The sequence below is a fragment of the Sinocyclocheilus rhinocerous genome, unplaced genomic scaffold, assembly GCF_001515625.1.
Source record: "Sinocyclocheilus rhinocerous isolate Xijiao unplaced genomic scaffold, SAMN03320098_v1.1 scaffold2142, whole genome shotgun sequence".
Taxonomy (NCBI): Eukaryota; Metazoa; Chordata; class Actinopteri; order Cypriniformes; family Cyprinidae; genus Sinocyclocheilus; species Sinocyclocheilus rhinocerous.
In genome coordinates, this window is record NW_015662585.1 from 36,054 (window position 1) to 52,985 (window position 16,932).

General features: G+C 37.0%; 2 protein-coding genes across 4 annotated transcripts in view; both read left to right on the forward strand.

Annotated features, from left to right (window-relative positions):
- LOC107728142 (PX domain-containing protein 1-like) overlaps positions 1–13,648 on the forward strand; it is a 30,956-nt gene extending 17,308 nt beyond the window's left edge. The window contains exons 2-6 of one of the 2 annotated variants that reach the window (XM_016538233.1): positions 6,472–6,563; positions 6,757–6,874; positions 7,066–7,155; positions 9,924–10,035; positions 11,903–13,648. In XM_016538233.1, the coding sequence (XP_016393719.1) occupies positions 6,472–6,563; positions 6,757–6,874; positions 7,066–7,155; positions 9,924–10,035; positions 11,903–12,032 (542 nt within the window). In that variant the 3' untranslated portion in view covers positions 12,033–13,648. The remainder of the gene's footprint in view (positions 1–6,471; positions 6,564–6,756; positions 6,875–7,065; positions 7,156–9,923; positions 10,036–11,902) is intronic. The other variant, XM_016538234.1, reaches the window with a different exon arrangement.
- Positions 13,649–14,617: 969 nt separating this feature from the next.
- Positions 14,618–16,932, forward strand: part of acad11 (acyl-CoA dehydrogenase family, member 11) — a 43,611-nt gene continuing 41,296 nt past the window's right edge. For both annotated transcript variants that reach the window (XM_016538231.1, XM_016538230.1), the window contains exons 1-2: positions 14,618–14,754; positions 14,859–14,958. In XM_016538231.1, the coding sequence (XP_016393717.1) occupies positions 14,630–14,754; positions 14,859–14,958 (225 nt within the window). In that variant the 5' untranslated portion in view covers positions 14,618–14,629. The remainder of the gene's footprint in view (positions 14,755–14,858; positions 14,959–16,932) is intronic.

Consider the following 16,932-nt stretch of genomic DNA (forward strand, 5'->3'; position numbering starts at 1 on the left):
TACTTCACAAATAAAACAATGATTTGCGCAAAAAGAATGATTAATTATCAATTGAGAATTTGTTATTGATATGGTCTGGTGAAAATAATAATATGGGCTGCGAGAAAATTATAAATAAAAAGAGTGGGGCTGCTATGAGTGCAGGCAGTCTAGGGACAGCATCACTGATCTATATATAATATCTATTATAGATCAGTGGACAGCATCCATATTTCAACCCCAGTGGCATGACAACACCGTGGCCCTCGTGGCCAAAAAAACAGACCGGCCCACCGGGAATCCTCCCGGTGCTCCCGATTAGCCAATCTGGGCCTGGTGAAGACCCGTCTTCATAAGAGCCAATGTCCTAAATTTCTGAAAGGCAGAAAGTGAGAGAGACAGCAGTTTGAATTAAATCCTGCTATAAGTTCTGTTTTAATTATAATGCAAGTGGAAGACCAGATTAGCCAACTGAGGAACGGCATTAGTTCAACAGAACTTGATCTGCATTAGTTGAAGAAATAGATTATATTGTTGCATTGTAAGAAAATGGTTTGGAGGCCCATTCTTTCTACCACAGTGTAGTGGACATGACAAGCGGAGGGAGATATCTCTGCTGCAGCAGTTATGTTACATAGTTTTATAATTAAGGCTGCTGCAGAATGGAGTAATAATGTAGTGTAAAGCAGTAATGTAACAGGTGAGATATCAGGTACTGATGATACAGGCCATTTTAAGGACCTTTCTTCACGAGCCAAAGTTTGTAGTATCGCAGATTCGCAGCACATGGCTGGCTTGTAGCACAGATGCAGTTACGCTGTCTACTAGTTGAATTAGCATGTTTGTTTGGTCTGAACCGAGTGGATCTTCAGAATATGCAGAAGAAAATGCTTTACACACAGCCCACTGTGCGTGCATGTCCAAGAAAGATGCAGTAGCGCTGATTTTTACTTGCTGATTTACTATGGTCTGAAATAAAGATTTCAAATTATTATTAATTATATTTAATTTATATCATTTTCCTTAAATAATTTATTTCACAAAACAATAGTGACGTCAGCATATAAATATTCATACAGTGGTTTGATATAATTAACACAAAAATGTATGTCATAAACATAATTTGAAGAAATCTGCCACAAGAAGTAGCTATGACGAATAACCAATTTATACAGAAGCATCTGATGACCAACTAAATTAGAATTGGTGAATGGGGGAAAATTTTTATTCACAATGGTCAGTTTAGAGAACCATACCGATAACTGAAAGCAAAAACTGTAGTCAAGTCAAGTCAAACCACCTTTATTTATATAGAGCTTTTAACAATAAAGATTGTGTCAAAGCAGCTTTACAGTATTAAATAGGAAAACAGAGTGTCAATAATGCAAAAGGACAATAGTAAACACTAAATTTTCAGTTAAAGGCAGTTTATCATTGAATTCAGTGATGTCATCATCCAGCTCAATTAAGTTTAAATAGTATCTGTGCAATCAAGTCGACAATATCACTGGAAATGAAGTGTCCCCAACTAAGCAAGCCAGAGGCGACAGCGGCAAGGAACCAAAACTCCATCGGTGACAGAATGGAGAAAAAAACCTTGGGAGAAACCAGGGTCAGTAGGGGGCCAGTTCTCCTCTGGCCAGACAAACCAGGTTGTTCCATGCTGCAGCAAAGTTAGTTTGTGCAGAGGACTAATCTGGTTCCTGTGGTCTTGTCCTGATGGCTGTCTAGAAGACAAGGTCTTCACTGGGGATCTGTCTCTAGGGCTCATCTAGTTGTCCTGATCTCCGCTGACATTCAGGGCTGTAGAGGTCATCTCTAGGTCCTGATCTACCATCTGGGCTGGATACGGACTGGATCCGGGTGACTGCAGTTACCATCTGATCTGGATACAGACTGGATCTGGTGGCTATGGTGACCTCGGAATAAGAAAGAAACAGACTAATATTAGTGTAGATGCCATTCTTCTTACGATGTAACAAGTACCTTGGGTGTTATGGGAAGTATTCCTGGTTCCGGTTGACTTAATTAATGCAGCCTAACAATGTTTAACGCAGTGGTTCTCAACCCATGGCCCGTCACGAATTCAAATGCGGCCCACCATGCTGAACACAATTAAAAAAATAACTTTCAGTTTTACAATTCATTTTAGTTTTTACATTAATTTAAAAATTTACTAAGCAAATATAAGCTATAATGTTTTTGTTATGTAAAATAATTTTGTTTTTCATATATTATTTTCAGACATGAGCAGACCTGTACTCACGTAATTAACGTTACGCATTTAATGAACACTTACAAGCGCGCACTTTGGCAGAATTCAATTCAAATAGTCATCAGCAGCCATTAGTTCGGTAAAATTGAGCATCAGAATGGACACATTTGTTATTAAGGGAGAAAAACGAAATGTGGAAAATGCCAGCGAAGGAACGCATACAAACAAGAGTAGTCGCAGCAGTGAAGGTAGAAGAGTGCTGGACTTTCGGCATCAACTTTCGGTTTGCCCCGCCACTCACTTGAAGATGTTCAGGCTAGAGCCCTGCACGGGCCTCAAATATAGGCCCTAGCCCGGCCATGTCCGACAGCTTATCAGAATTACCGGCCCCCGCCCGTCTTTTTTTCCCCTTTCTCCCAAAACAGCTAATACTACTGTTTCAGCTATATTAAAATAGTTCAGTTTTGTATGTAATGGCAAAGTGATTATATTTCGTTTCGTTTTTTTGTTAAGTTAATTTAGAAAAACGTTTGGAGCATTTTTTGGTCGTTAAATATATACTTTTATTTGTGTGCACTCACAATATCAACAAAACGTTGTGCTTTTATAAAATAAAGAAAACAAATATGATGCGCTTTCTGCTGTCTCGTCTTTGAACAGGAGCGCTTACAAAAATGAACCGAAACTCAGCGAATACATGCCTCACAGACATGATAAATATATCTATAGAAAGCAAAGATTTTGATATTCTAGGTATTATCAAATTGCCAGATTTTTGAGAATGCAGTGGACATGGAGGGCTATACTGCGATAAGAGCTCGCTCAAGTACTATAAGTAATTAGCAAGATTTTAAAATCTATACGATGTTTAATAGGGAGCCAGTGCAGTGTTGACAGAACCGGGCTAATATGGTCATACTTCCTGGTTCTAGTAAGAACTCTAGCTGCTGCATTTTGGACCAGCTGGAGTTTGTTTATTAAGCGTGCAGAACAACCACCCCCTCTAGTCTATTCTAGAGGGGGAAGTCATGGCCTAATGGTTAGAGAGTCGGACTCGTAACCCAAAGGTTGCGTGTTCGAGTCTCCGGTCCGGCAGGAATTGTAGGTGGGGGTGAATGTACAGCGCTCTCTTCCACCTTCAATACCATGACTGAGGTGCCCTTGAGCAAGGCACCAAACCCCCACTAATGTTAACCTAGAAAAATGTGCGCTATTCAAGCGTCTGTGCGGAGTGTAGAAGCTGAACATTAGCACTCACTGCAGGACAGATGAAGGTGCGCTGACTTGATTTTAAAATAATCCCTCATTTTTGGTCATGCAGATAAGAGTAATACATCTTTCAAATCTGTAAAGACTTTTTGTTTATTTGTGTGCACTCACAATACCACGCTTTTGTAAAATAATGAAAGCAAACATGATGCGCTTTCTGCCGTCTCGGTCTGTGAACTTGAACGCGAAACTCTGTGTATATCTTTGCCTTACAGACATTAAAAATATATCTATAGAGAGTGAAATGTCTACTTTCAAATGAACCAATTCAAATGGAAAACAAATTCTCAGATTATGTAATCTGTATGAAACATGAATACATGCGCATCCACTACTGCGAATTCAGTGTCTCCGACTTCATCTCTTAATCCGAAAACAAAAAGCACTAGTTCATCAAATTATTAAAATGTTAATGCAGTCTCCTTACTGTTTTTCCCTGAAACATTCATAATCATTACTTCTGCCGGTGCGCTGTGGCAAGCTTTATGCGTGTGCTTTAGCACTTATTAGGCTATGTTTGCAATTAAAGGCTCATTATAATGATTTAAATGGTCTATTAATAAACGTGCGATTAGTCGACTAATGCTTCAAATGAACGACTACTAGTTGACCAGAAAAATCCTTAGTCGAGGGCAGCCCTAGTTATTACATGCGAAGGTTTTAGGTCAGATAATTAAAACCTCTATTTTTTTTTCAGAATTTAGCAGTAAGAAATTACTCGTCATCCAGTTTTTTATATCAACTATGCATTCCGTTAGTTTTTCTAATTGGTATGTTTAGCCGGGCCACAAATAAATATAGAGCTGAGGATCATCAGCATAACAGTGAAAGCTAACACCGTGTTGTAGAACACCGTGATATCTCCCAAGGGTAACATGTAAAGCGTGAAAAGTACTGAGCCTTGAGGTACTCCATACTGCACTTGTGATCGATATGATACCTCTTCATTCACTGCTACGAATTGATGGCGGTCAGATAAGTACGATTTGAACCATGCTAATGAACTTCCACTAATGCCAACAAAGTTTTCTAGTCTATTCAAAAGAATGTTGTGGTCGATGGTGTCGAACGCAGCGCTAAGATCCAATAGCACTAACAGAGAGATACAACCACAATCAGATGATAAGAGCAGGTCATTTGTAACTCTAATGAGAGCAGTCTCAGTACTATAATACAGTCTAAATCCTGACTGGAAATCAGGGCTGGATTGGTAATCAGGCATAACGGGCCTTTTCCCGGTGGGCCGACGCATTTTTTTTTGCCGAGGACCATCACGCAGGGACAGCTAGCAGCCAGTGGCCCATTGGTTTGTCTCTTGTATTGACAGTGTAAAACTACCTTTTCTAGTATCTTTGACAGAAAAGGGAGATTCGAAATCGGTCTGTAATTAACTAGATCTTTGGGGTCAAGTTGTCAAGTTTTTTAATGAGAGGCTTAATAACAGCCAGTTTGAAGGTTTTGGGGACATATCCTAATGACAATGATGAATTAATAATAGTCAGAAGAGGATCTATGACTTCTGGAAGCACCTCTGTACTCAGACACCTCCCAAGATGGTCTCAATTTGCTTTAAAAAGGTCTGCAATATTATGGAGTGCTGACATAAGGACTGAACTAAATGGAACATGTTTAGACGACATTTAGAGCAGTTGATCTTGTATCAAACATGCCTTTGCACAATATAAAGTGATGCGTAGATCTTGGATTAATGTTTACGGAGTGCCATGACATGCTGTTAGTCTAAAGATATGACTTCCGGGATCTGATCATGTCGCAGTGATGGCACAGTTTTGAAAATTACATTTGAAAAACGTCGGTAATCCGACCAATAGGAACTTGATCTAGGATATGCTGGGTGGGGATGATATGTAGACCAATCAGCCACTGTTTTACAGTTGGAGCATCTTTGGATTGGATTGTTTGCTTAGATTGACATGTCTATCATTTACCATACACTTAAAAAATTAAATTATACATTTAGGAATACTGCTTCAGATCTTCAGAATACCACATCAGATCATTAGAAATGCTTTCAGGATGTAATGGGACATTGCTTTGAACAGTAACTTCCTGGCGGGAATACGGAAAGGAGCTGAATTTCTGTTTGTTTTCGTAGGAAATAGATGTTTGGGGCAGCAAACGTGCCTCAATCAGTTGAGTGTCCGTTTTCCTATTTTTAGAATGGGAGATTTTCTGGATGAAAGTGGTTTATCTGGAATTTTGAGTAGCAGTTGAAATGGCTGGGGTGTGCGGATGCCTACCTGAAAGGGGAACCAGATTAAGAGGATCTTTGCGGAGCATTCTTCATTGGAGGTGAAGTGCTGGAGTTTGTCGGGTTGGGACACTGTTCACAGGACAGGACAAGGATAAACGCTGGAAGAATTGTTGCTGGGATGGAACCATGAGTGCTGATTGATGATTGACAGGACTAAATGCTCATCCCAAACCTATGTTTGGAGCTTCACATTGTTGTCAAAAAAAGCATAAGCAGCTGCGTGAACATAGTGGCAGCATTTGTTTTTGCTCCTCAGAGAATAAAAAATGCCTGGCCTTCCATGTAATTTGGCACATCCTCTCTTGTATGCCACTCTTGTGAATTATGTCATTTACAAGAAATGTCTTCATTTTTGTAAATACTGCTTTGAATGGATAGGTAATGGGTTGAGTATTGTTAACACAAAGGTCAGGACCTTTATCAGACTTGCTCACATTTAAGCCAACCTTTTACTAAACTAAGAAAGATTTTTCTATGGTCCATTACATGATATATGGGGTCAAATAAAGTTGTTTTAAGTGTTGCCTGAAAGTGATATCGCTGCACCCTTGTCTAGACTGCACAATGGTTGCTAAGCTCATAAAAGAAGTGGTAAAATAATTATTAGTCTATTACCCAATTAGTCAATGAGCCACATCTCCATCGAACTGCACATAAAATCTTGAGGTGAGAGGCAGAATGCTGATCTGATGATAAAGGCTGAATATGCTGATATGTTTGTGCTCTCACACAGGGCTTGTCAAGATTAAAGAAGCAAGAGACATTGAGACAAAGCTAAATGAAGTGGAGCGACTGTTGAAGAATACCATTAACATGCCCTGGAAGGTGAGAGATCTAACTAATGACACCAGCAAGAAAAGGGCTTGTGTATTTGAGTGCAACAAACAAGAAACATCTCTTGTTATTTCTTTATTACCTCTTGCCAGCTAACAGCTTAATTTAATTACCTGAACATCTTCCTGAATGGTTTACTGGAAGTGTTATCTTAAATTGCATACTAAAAGGATGTTTTCTCAAGTTTTCTAGGTCAGAAGTTGTCTTAACATTCTTTGAACGCTCACAGCTTGACCAGGTCCTGAGGAACGACAGTGTCCACAAAATTCAGCCATGCTTTCAAAGTCCAGTTAAGATTTCAGGTATAGGTTTTTAATGTTAAAATGCTTGTTAATATTTATAAATATTACAATATTATATTATAGTGTAATATTGTTGAAATGTAAGCAATAAAATTAATAGTGTAATTATTGTAATAGTGTTAAAATTTTAAGGGAACATTTAATCGTATAACACCCTGTCAGTTAAACTTCAGGGATATCAATCTGTACAGTTTCACCTGCTTTGGTGCAAATGAAAGTGACAACAGGTGCACTGGAGAGGCAACAGCAAAACAACCCCCCAAAAGGAAATGGTTTTGCAGGTGATGGCTACAGACAATTGCTCTCTCCTCATCCTTCCTGACTGATTTGTCTCTAGTTCTATATTTTGTCAGAGTCCTTGTCACTCCTTGTATTAGGCATTAGGCAGTACCAGCAACCCAGTCATATGCTGTATATGTACTGTGTATATATATATATATATATACCGTATTGTCCCGAATATAAGACGATATTTTTTTCTTGGAAATACATCTGAAAAAACGCGGTCGTCTTATATTCAGGGTCTAGACTTTGACATGTCAATAATACACCCACAACAATAGATTTAAGGGTTTTCTCACATTTCAAACAAACCTGATTTGTTTTTGTTTTTTTATCTGTACTTTAGAACTGACTGTCCTTTTGCAATTGATGAAATATGATCCGTTTATCCAGTTTGTTCAATATCCTGTACAGGTGCATCTCAAAAAATTAGAATATCGTGAAAAAGTTTTTTTTTGTAACTTATTTCAAAAAGTGAAACTTTCATATATTCTAGATTCATTACATGTAAAGTAAAACATTTCAAAAGTTGTCTTTTTGTTTTAATTTTGATGATTAGAGCTTACAGCTCATGAAAGTCAAAAATCCAGTATCTCAAAATATTAGAATATTTCCTAAGATCAATCAAAAAAAGGATTTGCAAAACAGAAAAATTCAAATTCTTTAAAGTATGTCCATTTATGCACTCAATACTTGGTCAGGGCTTCTTTAGCACAAATTACAGCATCAGTGATGTGTGGCATGGAAGCGATCAGCCGGAGGCACTGCTGAGGCACTATTGAGCCTTCAGCTCGTCTGTATTGTTGGATCGACTGTTTCTCATCTTTCTCTTGAAAATATCCCATAGATTCCATATGGGGTTCATGTCAGGCATGTTGGCTGTCCATTCAAGCACAGTAATATTATGGTCAGCAAACCACTTGGAAGTGGTTTTGGCACTGTGGGCAGGTGCTAAAGTCCTGCTGGAAAAGGAAATCAGCATCTCCATAAAGCTTGTCACCAGATGGAAGGATAAAGTGTTCCAAAATCTCCTGGTAGATGGCTGCATTGACTTTGCAGGACAAACACCAGCACCAACACCCCAAATCATTACTGACTTCGGAAACTTCACACTGGACTTCAAGCAGCTTGGATTCTGTGCCTCTTCAGTCTTCCTCCAGACTCCTGACCTTGATTTCCAAATGAAATGCAAAATTTACTTTTATCTGAAAAGAGGACTTTGGACAACTGAGCCAACAGTCCAGTTATTTTTCTTCTTAGGCCAGGTAAGATGCTTCTGACGTTGTTTCTGTTTCAGAAGTGGCTTGTTAGCTCTTTTCCTGAAGGCGTCTGACGTGATCTCCTTAGCCCAGTTAAGATGCTTCTGACGTTGTTTCTGTTTCAGAAGTGGCTTGGTAGCCCTTTTCCTGAAGACGTCTGAGCGTGGTGACTCTTGATGCACTGACTCCAGCTTCAGTCCACTACTTGTGAAGCACTCCCAAGTGTTTGAATCGACTTTGCTTGACAGTATTCTCAATCTTGCGGTCATCCCTGTTGCTTGTGCACCATTTCCAATAGGCATGGGCCGGTATGAAATTTTGATGGTATGATAACCTTAAGCAAAAATTTCACGGTATCACGGACAGTCAGTTCCCCTCAGAAACACATTCATATAAACAGAGATCGGCTGCAATAATACAATAAACGGTCGTTTGCCGATTGCGTAAGTTCCAGAGGAAGCTTTTTCGGCCGTCACACGTGATTGACAGCTCGCTCGCACCAACAGGAGGAGGAGACGTGTTACTCTCTACACTGCACTCAACCTGAGGGATTCCTACACTTTCAGTCTTTGAGGAGACATGAAAAACAGCGCATACCGCAGGAACGGTATAATGGAAGATATTAGCGGTTTTGAAACCGTGAAATTTTCAAATCGCGGTATACCTTGAATCCGGTAATCGGCCCATGCCTAATTTCCAACCCAGTTTCTTCCTTCCAGTCAACTTTGCATTTAATATGATTTGATGCAGCACTCTGTGAACAGCCGCCCCTTTCAGTAATGACCTTCTGTGACTTACCCTCTTTGTGGAGGGTGTCAATTATTGTCTTCTGGACCATTGCCAAGTCAGCAAGCATCCCCATTATTGTGGTTTCAAGGGACAAGAGATACCCGGAATTTATACTGTAGGGATGGTCATTTAATGAAACTCAAATGTAAATATTCTAATATTTTGAGATACTGGATTTTTGACTTTCATGATCTGTAAGCTGTAATCATCTAAATGAAAACAAACAAACAAACAAGCAAACAAAAAACTTTTTAAATGTTTTACTTTAAATGTAATGAATCTAGAATATATGAAAGTTTCACTTTTTGAAATAAGTTACAAAAAAATTTACTTTTTCACAATATTCAAATTTTTTGAGATGCACACAAAATCACCTTTGAATGTGAAGAAATTTCAGACCATCAATGAAATTTAGGAAAATACGACAAGGCAGATGATGTCTATTACAACAAAGGATTTTGCAGACTGTTTTGAATAGTGGAAGAGATGCTGGGAGAACTGTGTGAGTTCCCAAGGTGCCTAATTTGAAGGGGGCTAATGTCTCTATTTTTACATATTACTTATACTTGCTTTTTACATATTGCATACATATTATTACATTTGTTACAGTTATTACGAATATATAATAAATATTATATATAATAATATAAATAGTCTTTGAGAGTTGTATTTCAGAGTTTTCTGTTTGATTTCTGACTGTTCACTTGACATTTCTACAGAGATCATGAGGTCTAATGGGTTTTGCCTGGCAAACACAGAGACCATTGTGTTTGATGAGAGCATTCCACTGGACAAAGAGAGACCCTCCTCCACTGACTCAGCCCAGCACTCGTAAGTGTCCGACATTGCCTCTGTCATCCCAGTCCAAGTCTCAGAGTACATAACAATAAAGGAAATGTATATTGATAAAGCTTTGTTGTCAGAGAGCCCCGATTACATTAATTTTTACATAAGCCATTGACAACATTTATGTAGTAATGTTTTCCTTGAGTGCATAGTAGTCTGTCACACACAGGAAGGGGTACTTCCTTCCCTGGGTGTGAGAAGGAAGCTCTGGAATGAAACCCTCCCTATTAGATGTTTGATGAAATTACTCCCACACTAATACATGATTTACACAGTTCCTCCTTCCATCCCAAACACTGTTGACTAATACATAATGTGAAGTCGTCATCATCAAGATTTTTATTTCGGTCCTCCTACACAATTTCATAATAATTAAACAATATTTTTACAATTTTATAAAAAATATTTAGACTGAAGTGGTTTTAAAGCTTGTAATTTGAAGGTGTTAAGTTAAAACAATTGTAGAGATAGATGGTTACTAGGATTTTTGCTATAGTGTTGCTTTGCAGTTGCTTGGATAATCAGGGTGGTGGCTAAGGTGTTGCTATTCGGTTGCTAAGGTACTTTGGGTAGTTGCTAGGGTGTTGCTATGCAGTTGCTAGGGTACTCGGGTGGTTGCTAGGGTGTTGCTATGCTGTTGCTAGTGTACTTGGGGTGGTTACTAAGGTGATTGCTAGGGAACCCGGAGTGGAAACCAGCTGATTTAGCTGAAGAAAATAGATATATATAAAATAGATATATAGATAGATAGATAGATGTAGATAGATAGATAGATAGAGAAAAAGGGCGATGGTGTAGGAAAATGGCAGATCATGGAAATAAATGTTATGTTCCAGGCTGTGCGGGGGATGTGATGTGCAGGGATGGGTGGGTGTCTGTATTCAGAAAGGCACGGAAAACAAATAACGCGCGTTCTAATGAAATAACGCGAGCCACTAAAGGGACATGGTTAGCTGCTTGCTAGCGGTAGCCTGTTACATTACAGTACATAAGATTTCACTTACCACATAAACAGAGTAAGGAGGGATGACTGAGGATGATGGCGAATGATTTACAGATCCTGAGCACCACTGACAAGCATCTGATCTTGTAAAATGTGTGGAAAGTACTGCAGCTGTAGTTTACACAGAGCACATGCGATCGCAAATCTCGAAAGTGAAAGTAAAACGCGATCGTGCATTCGAACGCAGTTTCAATACCCCGCATATTAATATGCGGCTCCCTGATGCCCGCATTTTATATACAGTATAATTACCCAACGATATAACTGCGAGAGACAGTATTGAAATATATATTTTCCCTCTGTTTCCTTCCTGCTGTGTGAGCTACTAAAATGAGCCGCACTATGAAACAGCCAATCTGAGCAGAGCTCAACATTGAGACCATTTCATTCTAGGGAAAAATCCTTGGGTTGTAAATGGACATGTAAAACCGTTTCTGGAGATTTTTTGCCCTTACCTGAGCCACATACCTTCTATGTAGATATCAGAGAACAATTTAAAATATTGTATCAATGCATTCTATGGCACCTTTAAAGCATTACAAAGACAAGACAAACTGTTGTTTAGTTAATTTACAATCCTTCTCTCTTCCTTAGCATATAAATTGGATTTTTTGTTGATATTGTGTTTCCCTATATGGTACCTTCACACAGAAGGATGAATGTATGGTACTGTGAAGTCCTGTTACAGCTTTAAAAGCAAATATGCTTCCTTTATGATAGAAGTATGCTTATGATGCCTTAATATACTGTCCCAGCAGGCAGCTTGTTTTGGAGTTATATTGTTTCTTAAGATTTTTTTCATCTATCATTTCATGTATTAAAATGGTTGTATTATCTCTAAATATGCAGGTATGATGAGGATGGGAGAGAATCTTTGGATCCTGTAGATCAAGACCTGAGTGACGATGATCCTGAAGCTTATGTCACTAACCTGTCCTACTACCACCTGGTTCCCTTTGAAACTGACATCTTGGAGTAACGCAAACAATTCTGCATGGGTGGACATTTACGGGGAGCACTGAATCCCACCTAAACAGTGCAGATCCAGCATGTAATTTCTGCCAAGTGATAGATGTGCCAGCGCTTATATTTTCTGATTAGTAGTGTTTATGACGGCAGGAAGAGTTTGAATGCAGAGATCACTGCTTGCTTCCTGCTTTGACTTTGTCCATCAGATTGGTATATTCACCCACGTGCCTCATTATTCAACCTAGACTCATGCTGTAGCTGTACTACTAGAAACTAACATAAGGAAGAAATAAGCTGCTATTCCTGGTGTACAGATTGATGGTGGCCTGAAAGATTTGTTTCATTTTCTTTGGTTTGTAATGTCCAGGCTGTACTGTTTTTGAGGTTGTGATTCATTTTTTTCAAGGCCCAATGCCCAGAAAACCTGCCTGAAAAATGTATTCTTCAGAAAGAGTCTACATTAGAAACAATCCTTTGGCATTAGTGGATGATCTGCAGATGCTCCTGGAGAAGAAGATCCACATAAGGATTTATCAAGATAGAATATTATCTTGATATATATGCTATTGTAACTTAAAATTCTGATTCAAATAGCCAAAAACTGAAAAAAAGGGTATATGTAAAATTGCAAACTCATTTTATTAACTAAAACCTTTGATTTTGTTATGAAATCACTGCTTTATTAATCTTAGTGTTAAGGGCATTGGGGTTAGCAAAATTAAGCTTGCAGATGTATAGAGGTGTCTTTCTTGTCAGATAATTTAAATCGCTCTCAGAAGATAATTTTATTAGCTTGTGGCCTCTTTTCTACTGAATGACTGTGGACAGTAGCTGAACTTTGTTCTTTTCTCTTGAATACAAAGGGCTTGCACACTCACTTGGCACATGGTGCCTAGTTCACACATACACACACACACACACACACACACACACCCCTACTTTGTAAAAGAATCATGTTTCCCCTCTACCCATGAGAAAGTTCTGCTCTTTTTTTAGTTTACAAATGTTGTAGCTTTAATAATCACTCCCACTTTTAAAGCATACATATAGGAAGAATAAAATGATCTGAACTGTGGGAGACTGGGTCAAGTAACTGTATTAGAGAGCATATTTACATATTTTTGCAACATGCAAGTGATCTGATGCTTAGTTAAATGTTTTTTTCTTCAAGATGCACATAATATATTTTAACATATCCTCTGACATGTCATATCCATCATGCCTAGCCATGAAATACTCCCTGTCTCACATCTAAACCTGGATGCATGTGAGCAAAGATATCACTAATGTCTTGTTGGACACAAACAAAGTGCAAGAAGGATAGACTGTGCTTAAAGTAATTAAAGTACATGGACATGACCAAATGCAGAGCACATTGCATATTAGGTATGATACATATCAGAGAAAAGATCCAAAAGAGGTTATTTTTGATCATTGGAATTTTGAGGTAATGATTATTTTTATAAGCATTGAAAATAACATTGTCTGTTCTGTTATGATGTACATACTTTTATATGCAGCATTACGTTAATTATTTTTGACTGCTGGGCACCACATCATGTATTGCTAATTATAGTCATTTGTACAGTATATTTGAAATTAATTGCATAGCTTGTAAATAATTTATAAATAACATGCCATTAAAGCTTTTGTATAGGCTAAATAATGTTTCGTTTGTGTTATGATTTAGTTTGTTTTCTTCTTCAGAATTATCAGACTAGGTATAACAAACAATAATAACAAACCTGATCCTTTAAAGCAACTTTATTCACAGAAAGATATCCAAAATAATAAGTTGCAGCTCTCAAAATATGATTCCAAATAGCATCTATCTATGTGTGTATAATATATTTTTTTTAACTGAAAAATTGACTTGGATTGATTTGTAATTAATTTCTTCTTTCTGGTGAGCTCCACTTTATGGCAGCCATTATTAATTATTTAGAGTGTGCTGACACCTGCTGCTCACTCATAGTATTTTTAAACTAAGTTGTATAATATTACAAAAACAGTAGATCAAAAGTTTGTGGTCAGTAAGGTGTTGTATTTTAAAGAAATTAATACTTTAATTCAACAATGATGCACTAAATTGATTAAAAGTGACAGTAATGTCAATTAAAATGTTACAAAATAACTCTATTTAGAAAAATACTGTTCTATTCAACGTTCATCAAAGCATTTTGAAAAACCTTATCACTATGACTGCTATCTAACTTGGGTTATATATATATATATATATATATATATATATAAGAGATACTCATATATATATAAATGTGATCCACTTGATCATGTGATCACGTCCATCATCAAATTTTTATTCCATTATGTGATAATGTAATATGACAGTTGTAAACGTTTTAAAAATCCAAGTAGGCTAATCAAAACTGCCTGTACATGAGGAGTCACCCATATAAAAGATGCTTGCTGAATCCGTTCAAGCCTGTAAGTACATAGTAATATCACATTAACTTAAGTCATTTTTTTTCGGCGCTGGGTCTGCTGCTCCTTACAATAGCCTACATCACATCAGCAGAAGTTGATGACTTTTATTTTGAAATATCCTAAAGTCGTGAACTTTATTTCTGAATTTCACTTTGTAACGCAATGGATCGCCAAATCACCGCTGTCCGTCCAGAACATCGATTTGACACTTATAACCTGAAAAGATATCTGTCAGGGAAACTTGACAGCATTTCAGGCAACAGCACTTTAACTCTGCAGCAGTACAGGTAAGAAATTTCACAACACACATCATTTTTCAAGTGCACCTCATGCAAACAAAACGCATGTTTTGTTTGTTTGTTGTTCTATTGTACTTATTTGTTTTGAATAGAGCTGGGCAATCCAATCCAACGTTTTACATTGAGACTGCAGATAAACGTTATGTGCTCAGAAAGAAACCTCCAGGAGAGCTGCTGCCCGGAGCTCATAAGGTAACGTTACTGTGTTCTGTACGTCGCTATCCACAATAATGTGAAACTTCAGGATAACTGAATAACTGATTATTTGTAGAATACTTGCAGTGTAGAGTTTAATGTAATTGGAATGTTGAGTTTAATATAGTTTATTTGGGTCAATCCAGCGCTGTTGTGATCATGCAAAAAGGACTTTGGCACCAGTGATTGTCCAACTTGACAACACAACACAAATGTATATAACGTTAAGCGACCCCAGTGGTGAACGTGATTTCACCAAGTACAACATGTTCCTGGATCAACATTTAATCAACCAATCAGAATAAATTGATAACTTCTCAGGAAATGTCAATTTTAGGCTTACGTTCAGGGTTGCTTCTACACCCTTGTTAATCAGCTATCATTTTCCTCTGATTTTAGGAATAAATTATGGGTAGGGTTAGGTTTAGGGGTAGGGATTGGGTTAAGTCTATATATTTTTTTAAAGTTATGTTGATCTTGGATCAACAAAGGATGTTGATCCAGGAACATGTCTTACTTGGCAAAATCACGGCGACCGTGAACCAGTAGAGAGAGACAGAAACAAATATATTTTTTTTAATTAATTTTTTTTTTTTTTTTTTTAATTTTTTTTTTTTTAATTTAATTGGTTAGAAAACAATGACAGAATTTTGGTCCTGTATAATGTAAACGTATAATTAAAATTATGATTTGAACAATTTTGAAGTAAAAGTAATTTAAAAGATTTAAATATGTAAGGAATGAATGATAAACAGGCAGTTTGGTGTAGGATCTTTCATGAAGAAAAAAAAAATATATAAAAATTGTCAACACCGGAACCACATTCTGAACAGTTTATATCCAATTGTTTTTCACAACAGTTAAGTGTTTGGAGTTCACAGAGCAAAAGTAAATCATTCCTACATATCTAGAATTTACAGAATTTGTCATGTACACAATGAATCTGTATTAACTGCAACTGCTGTTGTCTTACAGGTCCATATGCTAATATATTCTACTCCTTCCATCTATAAGCAATATATTTTAAACACCACTGCAGTGCAGCAATTGCATAAAATTCATGACATGAGCCAAAAACATACTAGTCATCCTCAGGAGAAACTCTATCCATCAAGCCTGCCTGACCTTTCATTTAGTAGACCAGCTTCTTATTCCAAGGGGGAAGAGGATGGTGTCAAAGCTGGCATCAACATGTTTAATTAAATTAAATTAAATTATTAATTATAACATGTGTTTGCATGAGTGTGTGTGTGGTGGGTTTGATGTTTAGTTTTAGTTTTTTTTTATTAATTAATTAATTAATTTATTGATGCCTATTTCACGTAACAAAAACTGTATTTTTGTTTCAATCAAGAAGCCAATCTGCTGTCATAATATGTACTGGTTAATTGTTATGTCTAATTTTTCTATATTGATGATGCATCTCGGATGCGATGTGATATCTCGGATGTGATATAATGGAATATAATAGAGATATAATGTGAATAATGGTAATTTTAGATGACCTTTCGGATGTATTTAATTATGAAACACTTTATAATCTATAATAATATGAAACTTATTTCATATTTTCTCCAAACCATCTTGAATATTAAGACTTTCACCTGCAATTCTGGCCAAATTAAAGATGCATTGTGTGTGAATTTGCACATGTTACCTTGTGTTTAATAAAAAAAAAAAAGAAAAAGAAAAGAAAAAAAGGATTGATTAGTGAAATGAAAGAATGATTTAATAAAAAATCGGAATGATTAGTAATTGTCTCTAATTGGCCTGTTTATCTAAGCCCTCAAAACGCATCTTATTTACTGGTACAGTATTGCATGATTTGTAGATTATATTTAATAGTTTACACTTTGCATAAACATTTGCAATTAGTTTTTAAAAGGTAACATTACATTCTTAAGGACTCCATGCTTGCATTTATTTTCAGGAGCACTTGTGCTCCTACTTAAAAAAAAAAAAAAAAAAAAA